General features: G+C 39.8%; 1 protein-coding gene across 1 annotated transcript; it reads left to right on the top strand.

The window, feature by feature from the left end:
- LOC139712901 (probable sulfoacetate transporter SauU) lies at positions 1-9,071 on the top strand. The gene is made up of 7 exons (XM_071624682.1): positions 1-281; positions 2,658-2,798; positions 4,419-4,706; positions 6,049-6,103; positions 6,844-7,032; positions 7,658-7,960; positions 8,661-9,071. The coding sequence occupies exons 1-7, from the start codon at positions 40-42 to the stop codon at positions 9,069-9,071; spliced, it is 1,629 nt and encodes a 542-aa protein (XP_071480783.1). The 5' UTR covers positions 1-39.
- The last annotated feature ends 6,521 nt before the right edge of the window (positions 9,072-15,592 follow it).

The following is a 15,592-nucleotide window of genomic DNA, read 5'->3' as shown; positions in this document are numbered from 1 at the left end:
GAAGAATTTGTATACTCCCCTGAAGTTTTTGATGTTACCATGTCGCAACGAAGCGTCGAGAAGGAAATGAACGGGGGTGTGGCGTCGAGAATACCAGATTATGGAGGTGTTAGTGACGGTTCTTCGGGCGTGACCCGAACCAGCGTGACCAGTGCAAACGCGGCGTACGAAGGTCCCGTGGGGAACAAGCCAGCGCTAGTCAAATGGCCGACGTCGCGCAAAAAGGCAGCCTTCGTCATCATCATGCTGACGTTACTGAACGCCACGAATAAACTGGACAGGTTGGTGTCGAAAACTTTTGATTTGTTTTGGGAGTTTTGTCTTTTAGCTCATGTGCTCTGCTTTTTGTTATCCGCATTATTTCATTCAAAGCTGAAATGGCATATCTCACGTGTTAGCAGTCCTTGCATTTTAAGAATTTGACACATCTTTGGCAAATCGCTGTAATGATATTGATTATCACTGTCGTCACCGCCTTATTGTGATCCATAGTGTTGACTTTTTGCAAACTAATGAAACAAATTAAACTAAAGGAAGCTTTCCCATAAAAAGAAACAATCAGTGTCGCTCATGCTAACACAGACTATCGCATGTTTTCCACACATTGCAAAGTAAATTAATTTAATTTATTTTGATGATTTAATGTCCCCATGCAAGACCTAACGCATAATCAAGAATTTTGATTCTGTCGGTTTCAAGCGGCAAAAAAAAAAATGGTTTATAGACGTGAAATTCTCAGATTCTCGGAGATTTTGCGCAGAATGCACTGGGATCTCGTAAACAACAGGTAACTCTATACTTATCAAATAGGAAATCAGTGCCATAAGGCCGTATCTCACTGGAGGGAAGTTCGTCGCGGCTGATCGGTCGCCGCCACGTACGTGTGCTATACTTGAGAGACCAAAAATGGCTTGCTCTCTCAACAAGAAGGCGAGTAAACTTTACGTCAGGGCGACTTAAAGACGTCTCCAAACAAGATTATGATTCATTTGTCCGGAAGTGGCGGAGATCTCCGAGACGTATCCTCAGTATCGGAGACGTCGCCAGTATAGGTTGCCAATGGGTCTCCGCAAAGTAGCGGAGACTTCTCGGAAAATAAAGTTAGTCTCCGCGACTTGGCCGCAATTAGAGGGAGATATCGCGGAGACGTCGTGGAGACGTCTCTGTGACCAGCTGGATACTGTATCTCCTAAAGGAATCGAATATGTTCGATTCTCTCGCAACTTCCCGGAGACTCGGCTACATTCCAGGAGACGTCGCGGAGACGTCTCCACGACTAGGGAAACTCTAGTCGCCACCAGATCGCCAACTTTAGTCTCCAGCTCAATGACATGCCCACTATAAAACGTCCTTCACTGTGTCATCTAGTTCAGATCATGGACCTACTACACATGGACTGTTCACGGCAGTCTTTCTTTGATCCCATCATCATCACCGCTACCTGATTATGTGCATCTTAATGAGTACATTCAGCTGTCTGGACAGTAACGATAGTGTGATCATGTATCGTCACTAACAAAAGAATCGTTTCCCTCATTCAGTCTGGTTTCGCTGATGTGCCTTTTTAAGACGGAAATATCTTTAAATAAATACAGATGATGAGGAGCAGTAAAACCTGAGATCACGACAAATCTTATGTCAAAAGATGGGTAATTGCTGATTCGCACATTTTCGCACACGCATAAGGCTGCGTTCACATAGAAGTATACTATTCGGGTATTCGGGCTCGTTTTTCGAGGGCACGCGAATAGCTTGATTCGAACGATAGGATTTCCTCACACCGGTTCACATAGGAGGGCACTATTCGAAAGTACCGAATAGCTGCGAAAAGTATAGCAAAGTGTTAATCGAGCTTGTTCGATTTTCTTGCAGCGTATACCGTCTCTCGTTTATGAAATAATGACACTTTTGGTCTGGATTTGCCCTTTAGCAAAAATAAGCATGTAGACAGACATTCTGATACAGTTTAGAAATTGTTAATAAGATTTGCTGGGATGTAGGAGGAAGAAATCCTCACTGCATGGGATGGTGAGTTGACGGTGCGGGTGATGGTGTACTCGGTGCCCGAATAGCGAATAGCGAACACCGAATACCGAATACTTCTATGTGAACGCAGCCTAATACCTTGCCTAGTGGCAAAATATACCTGTTCTCTACCATTACCATCCCTTTTTGCGCTGGAATAAGCTGCGGAAAAGTGAAATATTGAGATCACAAATGACAAACATTCTGCCAAAATGTTAGCTTTCTTTTAAAAACTGCCTACTCCTCCCAAGCGAAATTGTTTGAGGCATGATTTAGTATACACCACAACTGCGCGTTCACTTTACTTGATTTTTTGAGTTATTTTCTTCTGCGCATATATAGTTCTAGATTTCTCGAATCTCCGTCTTGTTCCTCTCCCGGCTTGCTGGCGGTGACGATGGTGGGATCAAAGCAGTGAAGCATGTTAAAAATGTCTTTGTGGCGCTTTTGAGATGTACAGATGCATGAATTAATTAACGATACGATGAATGTCCTTGTATATTAGGTCCATGTTCATTTAGATTAATTTAGGAAGCATCGCCTTCCAGTGACGGTAACTTAAACTATACTTTAACTTGTCTCAGATCGCATTTCTAACTTGCCGATCTCGTCAATGACCTCCTTTTTTTCAGATACGTCCTCATCGAAGTCATCGAGGACATGGCGCACGACATCCAGTTCGGTGACCGGAACTGCCTGAATTCGTCCATCACTTCCTCGGTGCACGTGGAGAGCGTTGACGAGATGAAACAGTACACGTGTTCCCCGGAAAGGTGATCTGCACGTTACGAACTGTGTTGTTGGTTACCATGGTTGCAGTAATCATAGTTCAATTTAGTCAAAGAAAAAAGAAGAAGAGAACGCTGCTAGAAAGCATACAAGAAATTATACAAGTCTTTTAATTTAGTAGGTTTTTGTTTAGTTTGTTTTTTTCTGTCTGTTCTTTTTTTAATGCATTGGACATTATGCGTAGGGACATCATGAATCACACAGGAATAAGACAACACACAAAAAATTACCCGAGTCAGTTGACTCATTTTAGGTCAAATCTAATGAGTCATTGCTGTTGTGACACACCTTTTAAGTTCTTCTGAGTAAAAAGACTCGTTTTACCGAATCTAACGAGTAAAATGACGCACACCGAATTACAATAATGAGCCACGAAATCGATGACTCATATTTTATTGCATCATCTCTATTTGACTCAGTAACTGTTATAAATGAGTCAACCGACTCATTTTGTGTGACATGTGAGTCCAGTGAGACGGATATAATCGATCATGTAATAACTTCAAGCAAAAGAATTAACTATTTTTCAGAAAATATTTCCTGAAATTTCTGATTTTGTCGCGGATGGTAAATTGCATAACTTTTAAATATTTATAATTTCATATAATTTATGAAATATTCAGCTCTGTTATCAGAAGAGAAGTCTTGAATAAATGGACAGAAAATATATTTCAAAACAGTAACCACATACATAAATACAATTTTACGACATGGGTATATATTAGAAGCATTGTCTCGTGATGTGTAGTTAGGTGTTAGGAATAAGTTAAGAGTAGGTTAGGAATAGCTAGTTACGAGTAGGATTATAGGCTACCACAAGATATAGGATCTGATTCCTATACTCCGTCTACGGTCGTGCAGCTCCATGCGTAGGGCCAGTGACTGGATCAGCATGCTGAACAAGAGACGTTTCAATCATTTTGAGTTTCGATTCTCGCACAGTGAGTCGCTTGACTCGGCATACTGAGTCACTTGACTCATTTAGTGACTTTACTGAGTAAAGACTCAATATTTGGCAAAAGTGTGTCACCACACGGACAAACTGAAGACTCACGCAAATGAGTCATTTGACTCAGCTGTTTGACTATGAGTCAAGTGACTCAGTAAGCGTGAGTGAAAAGACTCAATAATTGGAAAAAGTGTGTAACCACACGGACAAACTGAAGACTCACGCAAATGAGTCATTTGACTCAGATTTTTTTGTGTGTGAACCAGTAGAAGAAAAAAGACAAAAAAAAGGAAGAAAGGCTTAAACTCTAAGGCTTATGAAAGTGTACACAAATCTCTCTCGATTACCCCAAGCGAAGATATGAAAAAAACTCTTTAGGTTGTAAGAAATGTCAGTTTTATGCTTTATCAAAACATTGAATTACATTGTATCACAATATAAGAGCATTGCGATGGTGACAGGGTCAACATGTTGGTTATAAATTGTTTATCTTGACCCCATGGAAGACCAGCGATGCCATGATGGCATCGCTGAATATGGGCCATCCAGCCGTTGTTGTTGTTTTTTTTTTTATACGGAAAATAAAATCAATCAAGCAATCAATCACTCAAACAATTATATCCCGTTTATTTTGTTTGTTTATTTTGTTGCACAGATGCGACCATACTGAGCTGGGCTTTAACGAGACAGAAGCCAACTTGACATCATGCCACTGGGTGTACTGGGGCACCGGGCTCGAGTACCAGCTCCTCGCCGGGCCGGCCTTCATCGTGGTCGTCGGCCTCACGCGCATCCCGCTGACCTGGGTCATGGAGAAGGGGCGCATCAACAGTCGCAACGTCGTGGTCCTCTGCGCCATCGCTTGGAGTATGGCCACGTTGATGACCGGGTTCGCCACCGAGGTGTGGCACGTGGCCGTCTGTCGAATCCTGCTGGGGCTCTTGTAAGTAGGGCCTATACCACATTACACGAGGCAGGTGGTACAACCTGATACCCATTATTCGTCGTTCTCGTCGCTTTTTACCAAAGGGAATTAAGAGTTTGGTCATGAGGATCGTGTGGTAAAGATGGTAATTAAACCCTTTCTGTGACATGACTTTGGACAGTGCGTAAAAGGCCATATTTATTATGCAGGTTTTCTGTGTCGGTCGGCGTTCTGAGCGCACAAAGGGTTAGAGAAAGGAAGAATGCCGCTCCATATCCAAGTTGACTTTGACAGAATGATGAAATAAACGGGATGATAGATGTTTCATTTAATTTGGGGATGAAATCCTATATCTGTTTATCTGACTCTACTGTGATCAAAATTATCTTGAATATGGAGGGAATACTACCCTTTACTACTGTACAAGGGACTTTGGATAGTTTGTACGTGTATAATACTTTGGGGTTTTCTAATTCAATATGCTCTCACAGCACACAAATGGTAAAACTATTGGCATAACAAAGGTGGTATAAGTATAACTCCACGACAGTGAAGAAAGAATGTTAGCTGTATATGATAGTAGCAGCAGCGGCAGCAAAAGAAGTAGCATATAAAAGAGGAAGTTATATCACGTCATTGCTGGTGGCAATGATGGGAATAACAACCACAAACAAAATCCATCGCGATGTTCGAAGAATAAGACAGTTGGTTAGGCACTTCACTCGTTTTTAAAGCGAATATGATATTAAAATAAACCTTCTCGAGGTAAAAAATTGATGGAATTCATGTTCAAACAAAGAATGAACTTGCGTAGACAGTGGTGACCAAGACTTCTCCGTCAAGCAACATTTGGGGAAGCACACATTTTATCATTTTGCTTTGTATGCATTGATAAACTTCTACTATCTATATTTCCATTCATGCATACGGGCTTGCTATCAGGTGAATAAAACTTTAATATATTACAGATTGTTATCCCAGTGAATTTAAAAAAGTAAACAGTCCTGGTCGTATAATACAATAATGATCTTTTTTTTTTCTGCTCATGCGCTCGCTGCCAAAGAACTTCATTCGATACTAAATCTAATTGCTGAAAAATGAGCGGCCTTGAGTTGTGAAAATTTGGTCAGGAGTACGTACGTTGGAAAACGTAATAATGAATTACATAATGAATGTAAAGTGTACCTTTAAAATGTACTTTTTGTAAAGTTGTCGCTGAAAGTCAATTTTTTATCAAAATTTCGTTGGCATTGGAAGACGGACCATTATACGTGATGCAATCATTTTGTTTCTTCGTGTCAGCAAAACGACTCGCATAATTGTCTAAATTCTCGTGTACTGTGGTTTGCTTTTATTACAGCCAAGCTCCATTCAGTCCGTTCTCCGTTGCCTTGGTTACTGCCTACTTTCCTACAGTTAGTCAATACTATACGTAAAACCCTTTCACTGATTATTCTCCTTGACCATTTATAACGACTAGAAATAACACTGATTAAAAAAACAAACAAACCTACATAGTCTCAGTTTAGTAGCGGAAAGCCATGTAACATTAATTTGTCTGTCTTTTCTTTTGACTTTATTAAAATAATTACCATTTTCATCGATGTTTTGCTTTAGTTCTTGTGTTTCATCTCTATTAGTCTTGAAAGTTGTGTGTGATTGTGAACTTTATAAATGTGTTGATCTCATGTGATCTATTTATTTTTACAATTTCGAACTTAACAAATTCCTTCTTAATCGAATTCCTTCTTGCCGCCCATATTTTTGTCTTACAGAGTATATCATGCAGATAGGTTTCATTAGATATTATTGTATGCAAATAATGAGAATGATGGTATAAACGGCTTATTGTATTACTCAAAACTGTAAATTGACACACATTTTTAATTACTCTTGTGGTGCAAATACATTTTGATCAAGCAAATGTGACATAGAAATAAAATTATAATCACACACACACACACGGAAAGTAATTCAAAAGTCTTCAGGTTACAATTTAGTTCCGGTAAGCACTTTAAAATGGCGTGAACAAGTGAGGTTTGTCATAAAAGACATAACATACATCTTTATGGGCATCATATTGAAGATATTCACAACGTTGTATAGTTAATCAAACCGATTTTTCCTGTGTACGTACACTTGCTACTGTATATAGCCACTACGCGGATTGGCACTGAGCATTCTCAACAGCGGCATCGCCATCGGCTACGCCCTGGCCTACGGGCTGGGCTTCGTGAGGGAGATGGCGGGGTGGCGGTGGGCGTACTGGACGGCGAGCTCATCGGGCGTGATCGTGGCCGTCATCATGCTCTTCACCGTCAATAATCCCACCGAACTGGTCAAGGTAAAATGAAGTCGCCGAAACTATCCTCGACATTTCTGGAGACAACTTAAAACATTAAATCATGATTCAGATATAATTTCTATTCATTCAATTCTCGTATGGCTATACAAGGAATGTAAAGCAATGCAATAATCTGTAATGATACCATCATAGCAGACATACATCTGACTTTTCGATCGGGAATCACTAGTGTAAACAATAATATGCGACAGATCTCATACACCCTCAAAATAACGTAGTAGATAAAGAGATGAACAGACATATTGCAAGAAATACGTTTATGAAAAACGGAAAACAAAGAATAAAGACAGAATCCGATAAGGATTAGAACCAGCACTGGCTGTCGAGCAGAAGCTCGGTGGTCCAGTGGATATGGATATAAGGTTTGTATCCTGCTCGAGTATGCAAGCCCATGATTCCTTTTGCCATGGCTACTCATAAAACACTGATCTATTCAGTGCTTATGTACATCGATGTAAGGAAATTAACTTGTCAGTCAGTTTCAATAAGACAGAAGCCATTGGGAAATTCTGTAGGTCTTGATGGAACAATAACAAAAAAAGGGCCTAGCGATACGAATGTCACATCTTGATAATACTCATTTTTTTTATATTGCCGCCCTCAGCGGCAGACTTCGAAGTCCATGGGTAAGATGCGACGTCGGGAACTCCTCGTCTTTCTCAACTGGATGACCATCATCCCACTCAGCCTCGGTTCCGCTCTCCGCTTCGGTTCCACCTACATCTTCAACTACAACATCAACAACTATCTTCTCCACTACTACCCACACTTCCCTGTGCACAACTACCTGAGCTGGACGCCGATTCTGTCGGGCATTGGCGGCATCTTCTTCGGCGGGTTGCTAAGCGACGCTGCCTGGAGAAACTACGGGCTGGAAGGACGTCTATGTATTCAAATCGCTCTCTCGGTAGGAGCCTAAATTGGAAGTTTGATTGTTTGTTTGTTTGTCAGTCTGTTGCTGTTTTTCACGTCCACTACTTGCTTAAAACAACGCTACTATACATGTATTGGGCTATCGATTGCTATAGGTAAAGCAATCAGAAGCAATCATCTAATCATGATTGGTCAAAGTCGGAACAGTCAACAGTTACACCGCGCTTGACGGCTATTAGCTTTGTTGGCCGCGGGCTCCGCACTATCATCATAAAGTATTAAAATGACTTTTATTGGAAGTGCTGTGTTGTAATCGATGAATTGTTCTCATGGGTTTCCTTGATTGGATATCAGACACCTCTCAAGTTGAATTTTATGATGGAAGTCACCCCACTCCTGCTTAGGCTTCTTTAACCATTCTTCTTTTTTCGTCAGAGTAGAACAATCGCTCGGGCTTTTCACAATAATTATGGTTATTCATATTCATCAAATACATGAGTAACAATATGTGTGCCATGTGAATTCTACGAAAGATTATCCTTACGCAGAGGTTAAGATTACAGACTGATCCTTAATTGGAATACATTGCAATGTTAGAAAGAAAAGAACATTATGAGATTGCATATAAAATCGGGACCCCACGGCTATCTACCATGAAGCTACAACCGTTGCTACCAGTTTAGATTTTTCTCGACAGATTCGAACTACTTTCCATTTTCAACTTAACTCATTAGGTGATTGCAGGCCCCATCATCACCCTGGTGTTCTTCCTCGATCCCCCCGAGGTCTTCGGCGCGTCAACCATCGGTACGTCCGTGGCGGATGCCTGGACTGGAGTGACGGTCTCCTCGCTCTCCGAACTGATCCCCGCCTCGCTGCGGCCCACGTTTTTCGCCTTCTACTACTGCCTCATCAACACGGTCGGCGGCACCCTCAACATCATGCTACCGGGGCTGCGGCACGTTCTGGGCTTCCGCTACGCCATGGTCATGGCCGTGGTCGGCCTGATCTCTGTGGGCACGACGCTATTCGCGCTCGGTTTCTTCGCCCTCCTATGCTCCAGGAGACGCTATAAGAAGGACACCAACGACAACGAAGACGATGACAACGATACCGACAATGAACATGTCGTACTACTTCAATAGCTTTTTTTTTTCCTGCACTAGCAATGTTTTCTAGCTTTTGAAAATACTCGTCCATGGCTATTAAGAGTACGATCACCATCTAGGAGACCTATAGCTACATTTTCTATCGCATGCCCGTCATCATGTTTGCCTTCAGTGTTTTCAGCTGAAGGACATTAGGGAGATTTAGATTTGCGACGCCGACGTTTAGAAGGCGATTGCGGTGGCCGTTCCCCTCTCTCTGGGTCGCGTTGCAAAGCAGGCCCGTAACTAGGATTTTTATGGGGGTTCAAAATTGGAAATAGTGGACCTTTGTGAGGAAGTTAAGAAACCAAGCGGGATAGGGTCTCACTTTTGAGGGGTATATTTTCAAATGTAAAAACAATCAATTTTTCACCTTTAATAGTTCGGTTTGACACATGTATCAGCCATGAAGAAAAGTCTCTGATCATCTTCGTGCCTATATACTGGATTGTTCTTATACAGTATATGCGTATCTAGGGAAACGGCGCCCGGGGCAAGCGCGAAAATTGCGCCCCTAATTTCTGAAAGTGTTCAACCCCAACCCCATCCCGGTAGGGACTTTAAAAAAAGTCCGCATGATATGCTTTTTCAAGCACTTAAAGGGGAAGGCTAGTAACTGATCAGTGGGAATCAGTGGAAATGCTGGGAGATGATTGTTACAATCTTATGGGATTCATTCAAGAGTTCATTGTATATCTATTGTTGTGTGAAAATTATTTGCTTCAGAACGGTCTCATATTCAAGTAATGTGCAGATTAATGCTCCGTCACTGACCAGGGACGCTAAGCTGGAAGCATTAAACTGCACATTACTTGAATATGAGACCATTCTGAAGCAAATCATTTTCACACAACAATAGATATACAATGAACTCTTGAATGCATCCCATAAGGATTGGAACAATCATCTCCCAGCATTTCCACTGATTCCCACTGATCAGTTACTAGCCTTCCCCTTTAAAAGGGGTCTTTTTAGGATGATTTAAATGTAATAAATTTTGATAAATTTTGGCAAGCGAGCGAGCCGAAAATTTTTGTATTTCAGCTTACAAAACATGGAATTCTTGTCATTTTTTTGGTTATTAAATCTTACAATTCTAATCAAGATATAGTAACGGCCTTAAACGATTTATACCAACAAACTGAGGACTTGAAAAAATACTCTAAATTAGTACAAGCGAGTGCGCCGAAATTTGAAGATTTCTGTGTAGGAAACATTGCACTTATCTCATAGTTCGTTGTACTTGTAAATCATACAATGCTGGCACACTGTTATATGGTGGCTTGCCCTGTATATAAAATAACAGATTATGCGACAATAACAGAATCCAAAAGCTTGCACAAACTTACAAATCAGTGTGAGCATTATCTAAACATGTTCGTATATAGGGGTCTATTGTGGGTGATTTAAATGTAATAAATTTTGATAAATTTTGGCGAGCGAGCGCAGCGAGCGAGCCGAAAATTTTTGTATTTCAGCTATCAAAACATGGAATCCTTGTCATTTTTGGTTATTAAATTTTACAATTGTAATCGAGATATAGTGAAGGCCTTATAGATAACGATTTATGCCAACAAACTGAGGACTTGAAAAACTACTCTAAATTAGTACGAGCGAGTGAGCCGAAATTTGTATATTTCTGTGTAGGAAACATTGCACTTATCTCATAGTTCGTTGTACTTGTAAATCATACAATGCTGGCACACTGTTATAATCATGGTGGCTTGTCCTTACATAAAATAACATCATGCGACAATCAAATCCAAGAGCTTGCTAAAACTTACAAATCAGTGTGAGCATTATCTGAACATGTTCGTATATATCGTATCATTCTTCTGTCGTATTTGGAGCTTTGGGAAGAAGTTTTCACTTCTTTTTTTTTTTTTCCAAGCGGACCCTGCTCGCTAGCAAGGGGGGGGGGGGGCTGGGGAGGGGTTCGTTCGAACCCCTGAACCCCCCTAGTTACGGGCCTACAAAGTAGCTTTAGATTTCGCGAAGACGGCCCATAAAATATGATCACTGCATCGAGCAGCTCTCTGCGTCGAGATTTGAGCAGATGCACAAATGGCCCAGAACGCACAGTGAAAACGCAGACGGCGCGGGATCGATTTTGATAAGCAATTTTTGCGCATGCACAGAATAGTTTTTTTTTTTATTATTATTTTCCTCTCAACGTCCGCGTCGCAAATATCTAAACCTCCATATTAGTATAATTTTGAATAATTTTTCTACAGTGCTTGATAAATCAACAAAGAATTTTATTGCGGCATTGTTTCTTTATTTTCTTTAATTTTCATTGAATAATTTGGAGGACTTACTGTAGTCTAGCTACTTAAGTGTAAATGTCAAGATGATAGTATGGTATGGTATGCGTGTACCCCAAAAGACAGAGATGTACACAAGGTGCAAAGAATGTCTTAACATATACCTTGACGTGACTTGCTCTTTCCATACACTCATCGGTTACTGAAACATAAAACACGACAGTTAGTTTGGTACGTGTCTGTATCATACATTGTATGTCTCAATGTCTTTGACCAATGTTTTTGCTGATCAACGAAAACTTAATTTCTACGATAATGTATTTAAGAAATTTAAATATAAGCTTAATCGTAACTTCCTAACATTTAAAAACATAAGATGCAGATTCTGTAATAGTGTATGGATGAGGGTGGCTACGAATCATAATTCTAATACGATTGTAAATTGAACTCCATGAAATAATATTGATTAAATTCATAGTATAGTGTACGCCTTTTGCACTCAAGTATTCAAAATAAATCACCCCTTGAAGTTGTAGGCTAAAGAATGAAATATAATTATTTTCCTAACCTTTTGGGTTGCGTTTTGTCAGAAGTATCCCTAAGCAAGCGTCATACATGTTTTGTAAATGAACAAATAAATGAAAAGCGCCTCTGATCACATAATGATCAAATCAAAGTTAAATTTCATGTATATCAGAAATATATGTTTGTCTCACTAGTGATAAGCATGTAGTAGTATATGTATTCATGTGTGTATATCTGTATATATATATATATATATATATATATATATACATAATACATGTATGACTATGGATAATAGACTATGGATACAACTTCTCAAGGAGACATGTTGTGTCTCCTTCACGTTTTCAAATATATTGTATACAGTATCCCATTTAATCATATGTTTTACTGCTGACATTGCTTATCTACACAATGTCTATCTAGAGGTGGATCCAGAGTGTTTTATTTGTATATCTATATGTACACTCACACACACACACACACACACACACACATGCTACAGAATGCAATTTAATGTGTTTCGGTCAAGGGTCAATGTCCCCTTTGAACACAAAACTTGACTGATAATATTCCACATGTGCAAACACATTTCAATTATTTACTTACACCGTGAAAAGTTCTCAAATCACCAACAACTTCTGAAAAATGACTAGTTTCTGGACATATGCTATGTCTGATAATCGAACATTTACTGGACTTGTGTTTCTTCTCTTGGAAAATAAAATGCCATATCCATGAGACCTGTGAAGTGTCACAGCATGTATATTCTGAATGCCTGTACATCACAGCCAGTACCGGTACAAGTACTGAGTCATTCAGAGAATATCTTAGGGAAACTCAGTACAGTGGAACCTTATTATAATAAAGTTGGACACTGCAAGATACCTGATACAGTGAAATAATTTTAAAGGCCCCATTCCATTTTTAATGCTTTTGATTTTAGCCATAATTTAAGGAAATGCTGGAAATGACAAGGACATTTCAGTTTCCCATGCAGTTCATTATAACGAGGTCCCCCTGTACCTACAACATGTCACCAGGTCACTTGAAAGTAACACATTTCCCTTATGTTAACCAGGATGGAAATAAGACTGCTCTTGATTTTTAACATTGATCACACTAATACAAACTAATATGAAGAACCCGCTGATATGCATGTGCACACACAAGCACCAAGATTTTCAACCCAGTGTCTGACGAGCTCAGAAGTGCAGATAATGTCAACATTGTGGTTGCAGAGTTCCCTGATGATACGAACAGCTTACATGCAAAAACAGATACAGTGCATTCCTGTCATAACAAACACAGCTATAGCGAAATTCTCATTACAATGAAGCAACAATTGAGATCCAAAAATCGTCATCTATATATCTTTATATACTTTAAAGTATCACTGAAAAGATTTAATTTTTCTCTGTTTGATAATGATCTCACTCTAACTCTTTATGTGCCATGTTCTTACGTCTGACTTGGTCAATGGCATGCCAAGTTCGTACATTCTGTTCAAACGCAGAAACCCACCCAAACCAATCGATAAAATCGCCAAAAGCCACAGTATATGAAAGTGTTCCTTGCGACTCCATTCCTGCCACATGTAGCTTGTATTTCATGTGGTGATTGACTATCAAGCGGTGTTACCTACTGGATTTGCATGTAAATTCTAAGTTTCTGTCACTGTTTTATGGGCAAAAGTCATGCCTCTACAATAATGTAGCTACTGGCCATTTGAAAGAAAAACAAATTGTAGATTTGTCATACAATTTATATCAAAAGCAAAGCTTGACATCTTCTCTAAAACTTTGGGCACTACATTTCCGGGGTAACAAACATCTATAAAAGTTACATAGATTTGAAAAACAGTATGTTTTCACAAAGCATGACTACGTATTTGTCTCAGAATAATGTGGCACACAAGAGGTTTACACCATGGCACATACAGAGTTAAAGACTTTGAAAATGGCAGTTACCGGCTTTTGCATTCAAACTCTTCCCTATTCAAACTAATCATAATAAGTCTACACCCAACGCTTTCCGATCTCAATCTTCTGTGATGAGGTTTTTCAAAAGTTGTTATCAACTGTGGGAACTGGCATCCGTCCACATGGAGATAAAAGGAAGTGTAGCAGGTGACATCAGTTTTGAATAATTTGCCCAACCTGTCATTTGTAATATTGGAGTGACCAGCTTTTTATTTCAAATTGGAGAGGGCAGTCTTTACACAAACTGCTTTTGGATAATTCTGTGGTTAGTGAGCACAAGGCAGTGCTCTATGTGGATGAACTGGTCCAGCAGAGCAGTCAAGGCTCAACTGGAAAATGAGCTGAAACCTGCAGCACACCCACTAGAGCAAAGGCTATGCGATTATGGGTGGTAACATACATGGAAAAGTAATGATAGTCATAAGACAGAGCATTTATGTTGCAACTTCTATCTAATAAAACTATTCCAAGGCGCATTGTGAGGCAGATGAGGAAGAAAAAAGAATGCAGACAATTACAAACTTTTGTCAGCTATGTACTGTATCGTTGCTGGGGTGACAGGACCTTGTATCTGAAATTTTGGTGAAAATCTTTTTTTTTTTGGATTAATGGCCAGATAATCAGTTAAGTGATGTCCTTTCCAAATCCTAGCTGTCTTATCCCCAAAATGAAGCCACCATGGCATGTCAAAGAAGAGGCTATCCCATTTGATATAGTGCTTTGGCTGCCATGTTTTTTTGCTCTCCTGAACATTTGACATTTTGTAGATATGAGGTCTTGTCGCCCCAGTGACGGTATGCTTTTGTGCAAAGGACAATTTTCAGGTTAGCTGTGAAAAAAATCAAATGTTTGTAAAGAACGGATAGGAACAGGTACGGTGGACTCCTGTTATAATGAAGTCCTTGGGACTGGCAGTTTTCTTTTGCTATATCAAAATTTTGTTACAATCGAACAGTTAAACAATAAGAAAACATACTGTAGAGCTGATAGTGATTTGGTCTGAATTTTTACTTTGTTGTAACCGAAATTTCGTTACAAACCGTGTTTGTTATAATGGAAGTGCACTGTAATCTGATTCCACAAACATGGTAAAACGGCTGAGGCAACTCTGTCTCCAAATGGTGATGACTTTGATACATGAAAAAGCAAGTGCTTTGATCTCCCAAAGAATCTGCAGGGAGGGGAGAAAAGGGTCGCTTTTTGCCAGCTACAAAAGACCCCGTATGCAAGCTGTGGTCCAGAACATCTCAAGATGGATTAGGAGGACCTGGATGAAAACTGAATACGGACATTTTCAATTGATACTTCACTCTGACACTTAGTAATCACTTCATGACCACACTCTAAAAACGGCAGGTTGGTCTAAAGGGCACACTTTTTGAAAGTGTTGTCATGAGCTACTTGTATCTTAGGGCTATAAATCTCATTACAGTTTTGAACACTGTTGTCGATTTAATAGGACATGATGATTTCATGCAGTTGCTCAAAAGAGTGAAGCAGTTGCACATCAGCAGGTTCGTCATGTAGACTTTAAAGGGATCGTATAGGTTTGGTTGAGACCTAATTTCAGGTTTCTAACTTTTTTTGGTGAGATAATGAGAAACCTCTCATGAAATATGAAAAAGCATGTAATTCCATGAGGGATTCAACATTTATTTCATGAAAACTGGTTTTTGAAATGGCTGAGATATCCAAAACAGAGCAATTCTAATAAAGTGTGGGACCCACCTTTTATTACAATCACTCT

The sequence above is a fragment of the Diadema antillarum genome, unplaced genomic scaffold, assembly GCF_040938485.1.
Source record: "Diadema antillarum isolate AM-2024a unplaced genomic scaffold, OU_Dant_1.0 scf00000042, whole genome shotgun sequence".
Classification (NCBI taxonomy): domain Eukaryota; kingdom Metazoa; phylum Echinodermata; class Echinoidea; order Diadematoida; family Diadematidae; genus Diadema; species Diadema antillarum.
Note: the sequence above shows the minus strand (reverse complement) of the source record. Positions and strands in the feature narration are given on the sequence as shown.

Bases quoted from the DNA above. Each gene is read 5' to 3' on its own strand.
- LOC139712901 (XM_071624682.1), top strand. From the start codon at position 40: ATGTCGCAACGAAGCGTCGAGAAGGAAATGAACGGGGGTGTGGCGTCG. The intron at 6,104-6,843 runs GTTAGTCAATAC...TACTGTATATAG, and splicing joins TTACTGCCTACTTTCCTACA to CCACTACGCGGATTGGCACT. The intron at 7,033-7,657 runs GTAAAATGAAGT...TGCCGCCCTCAG, and splicing joins ATCCCACCGAACTGGTCAAG to CGGCAGACTTCGAAGTCCAT.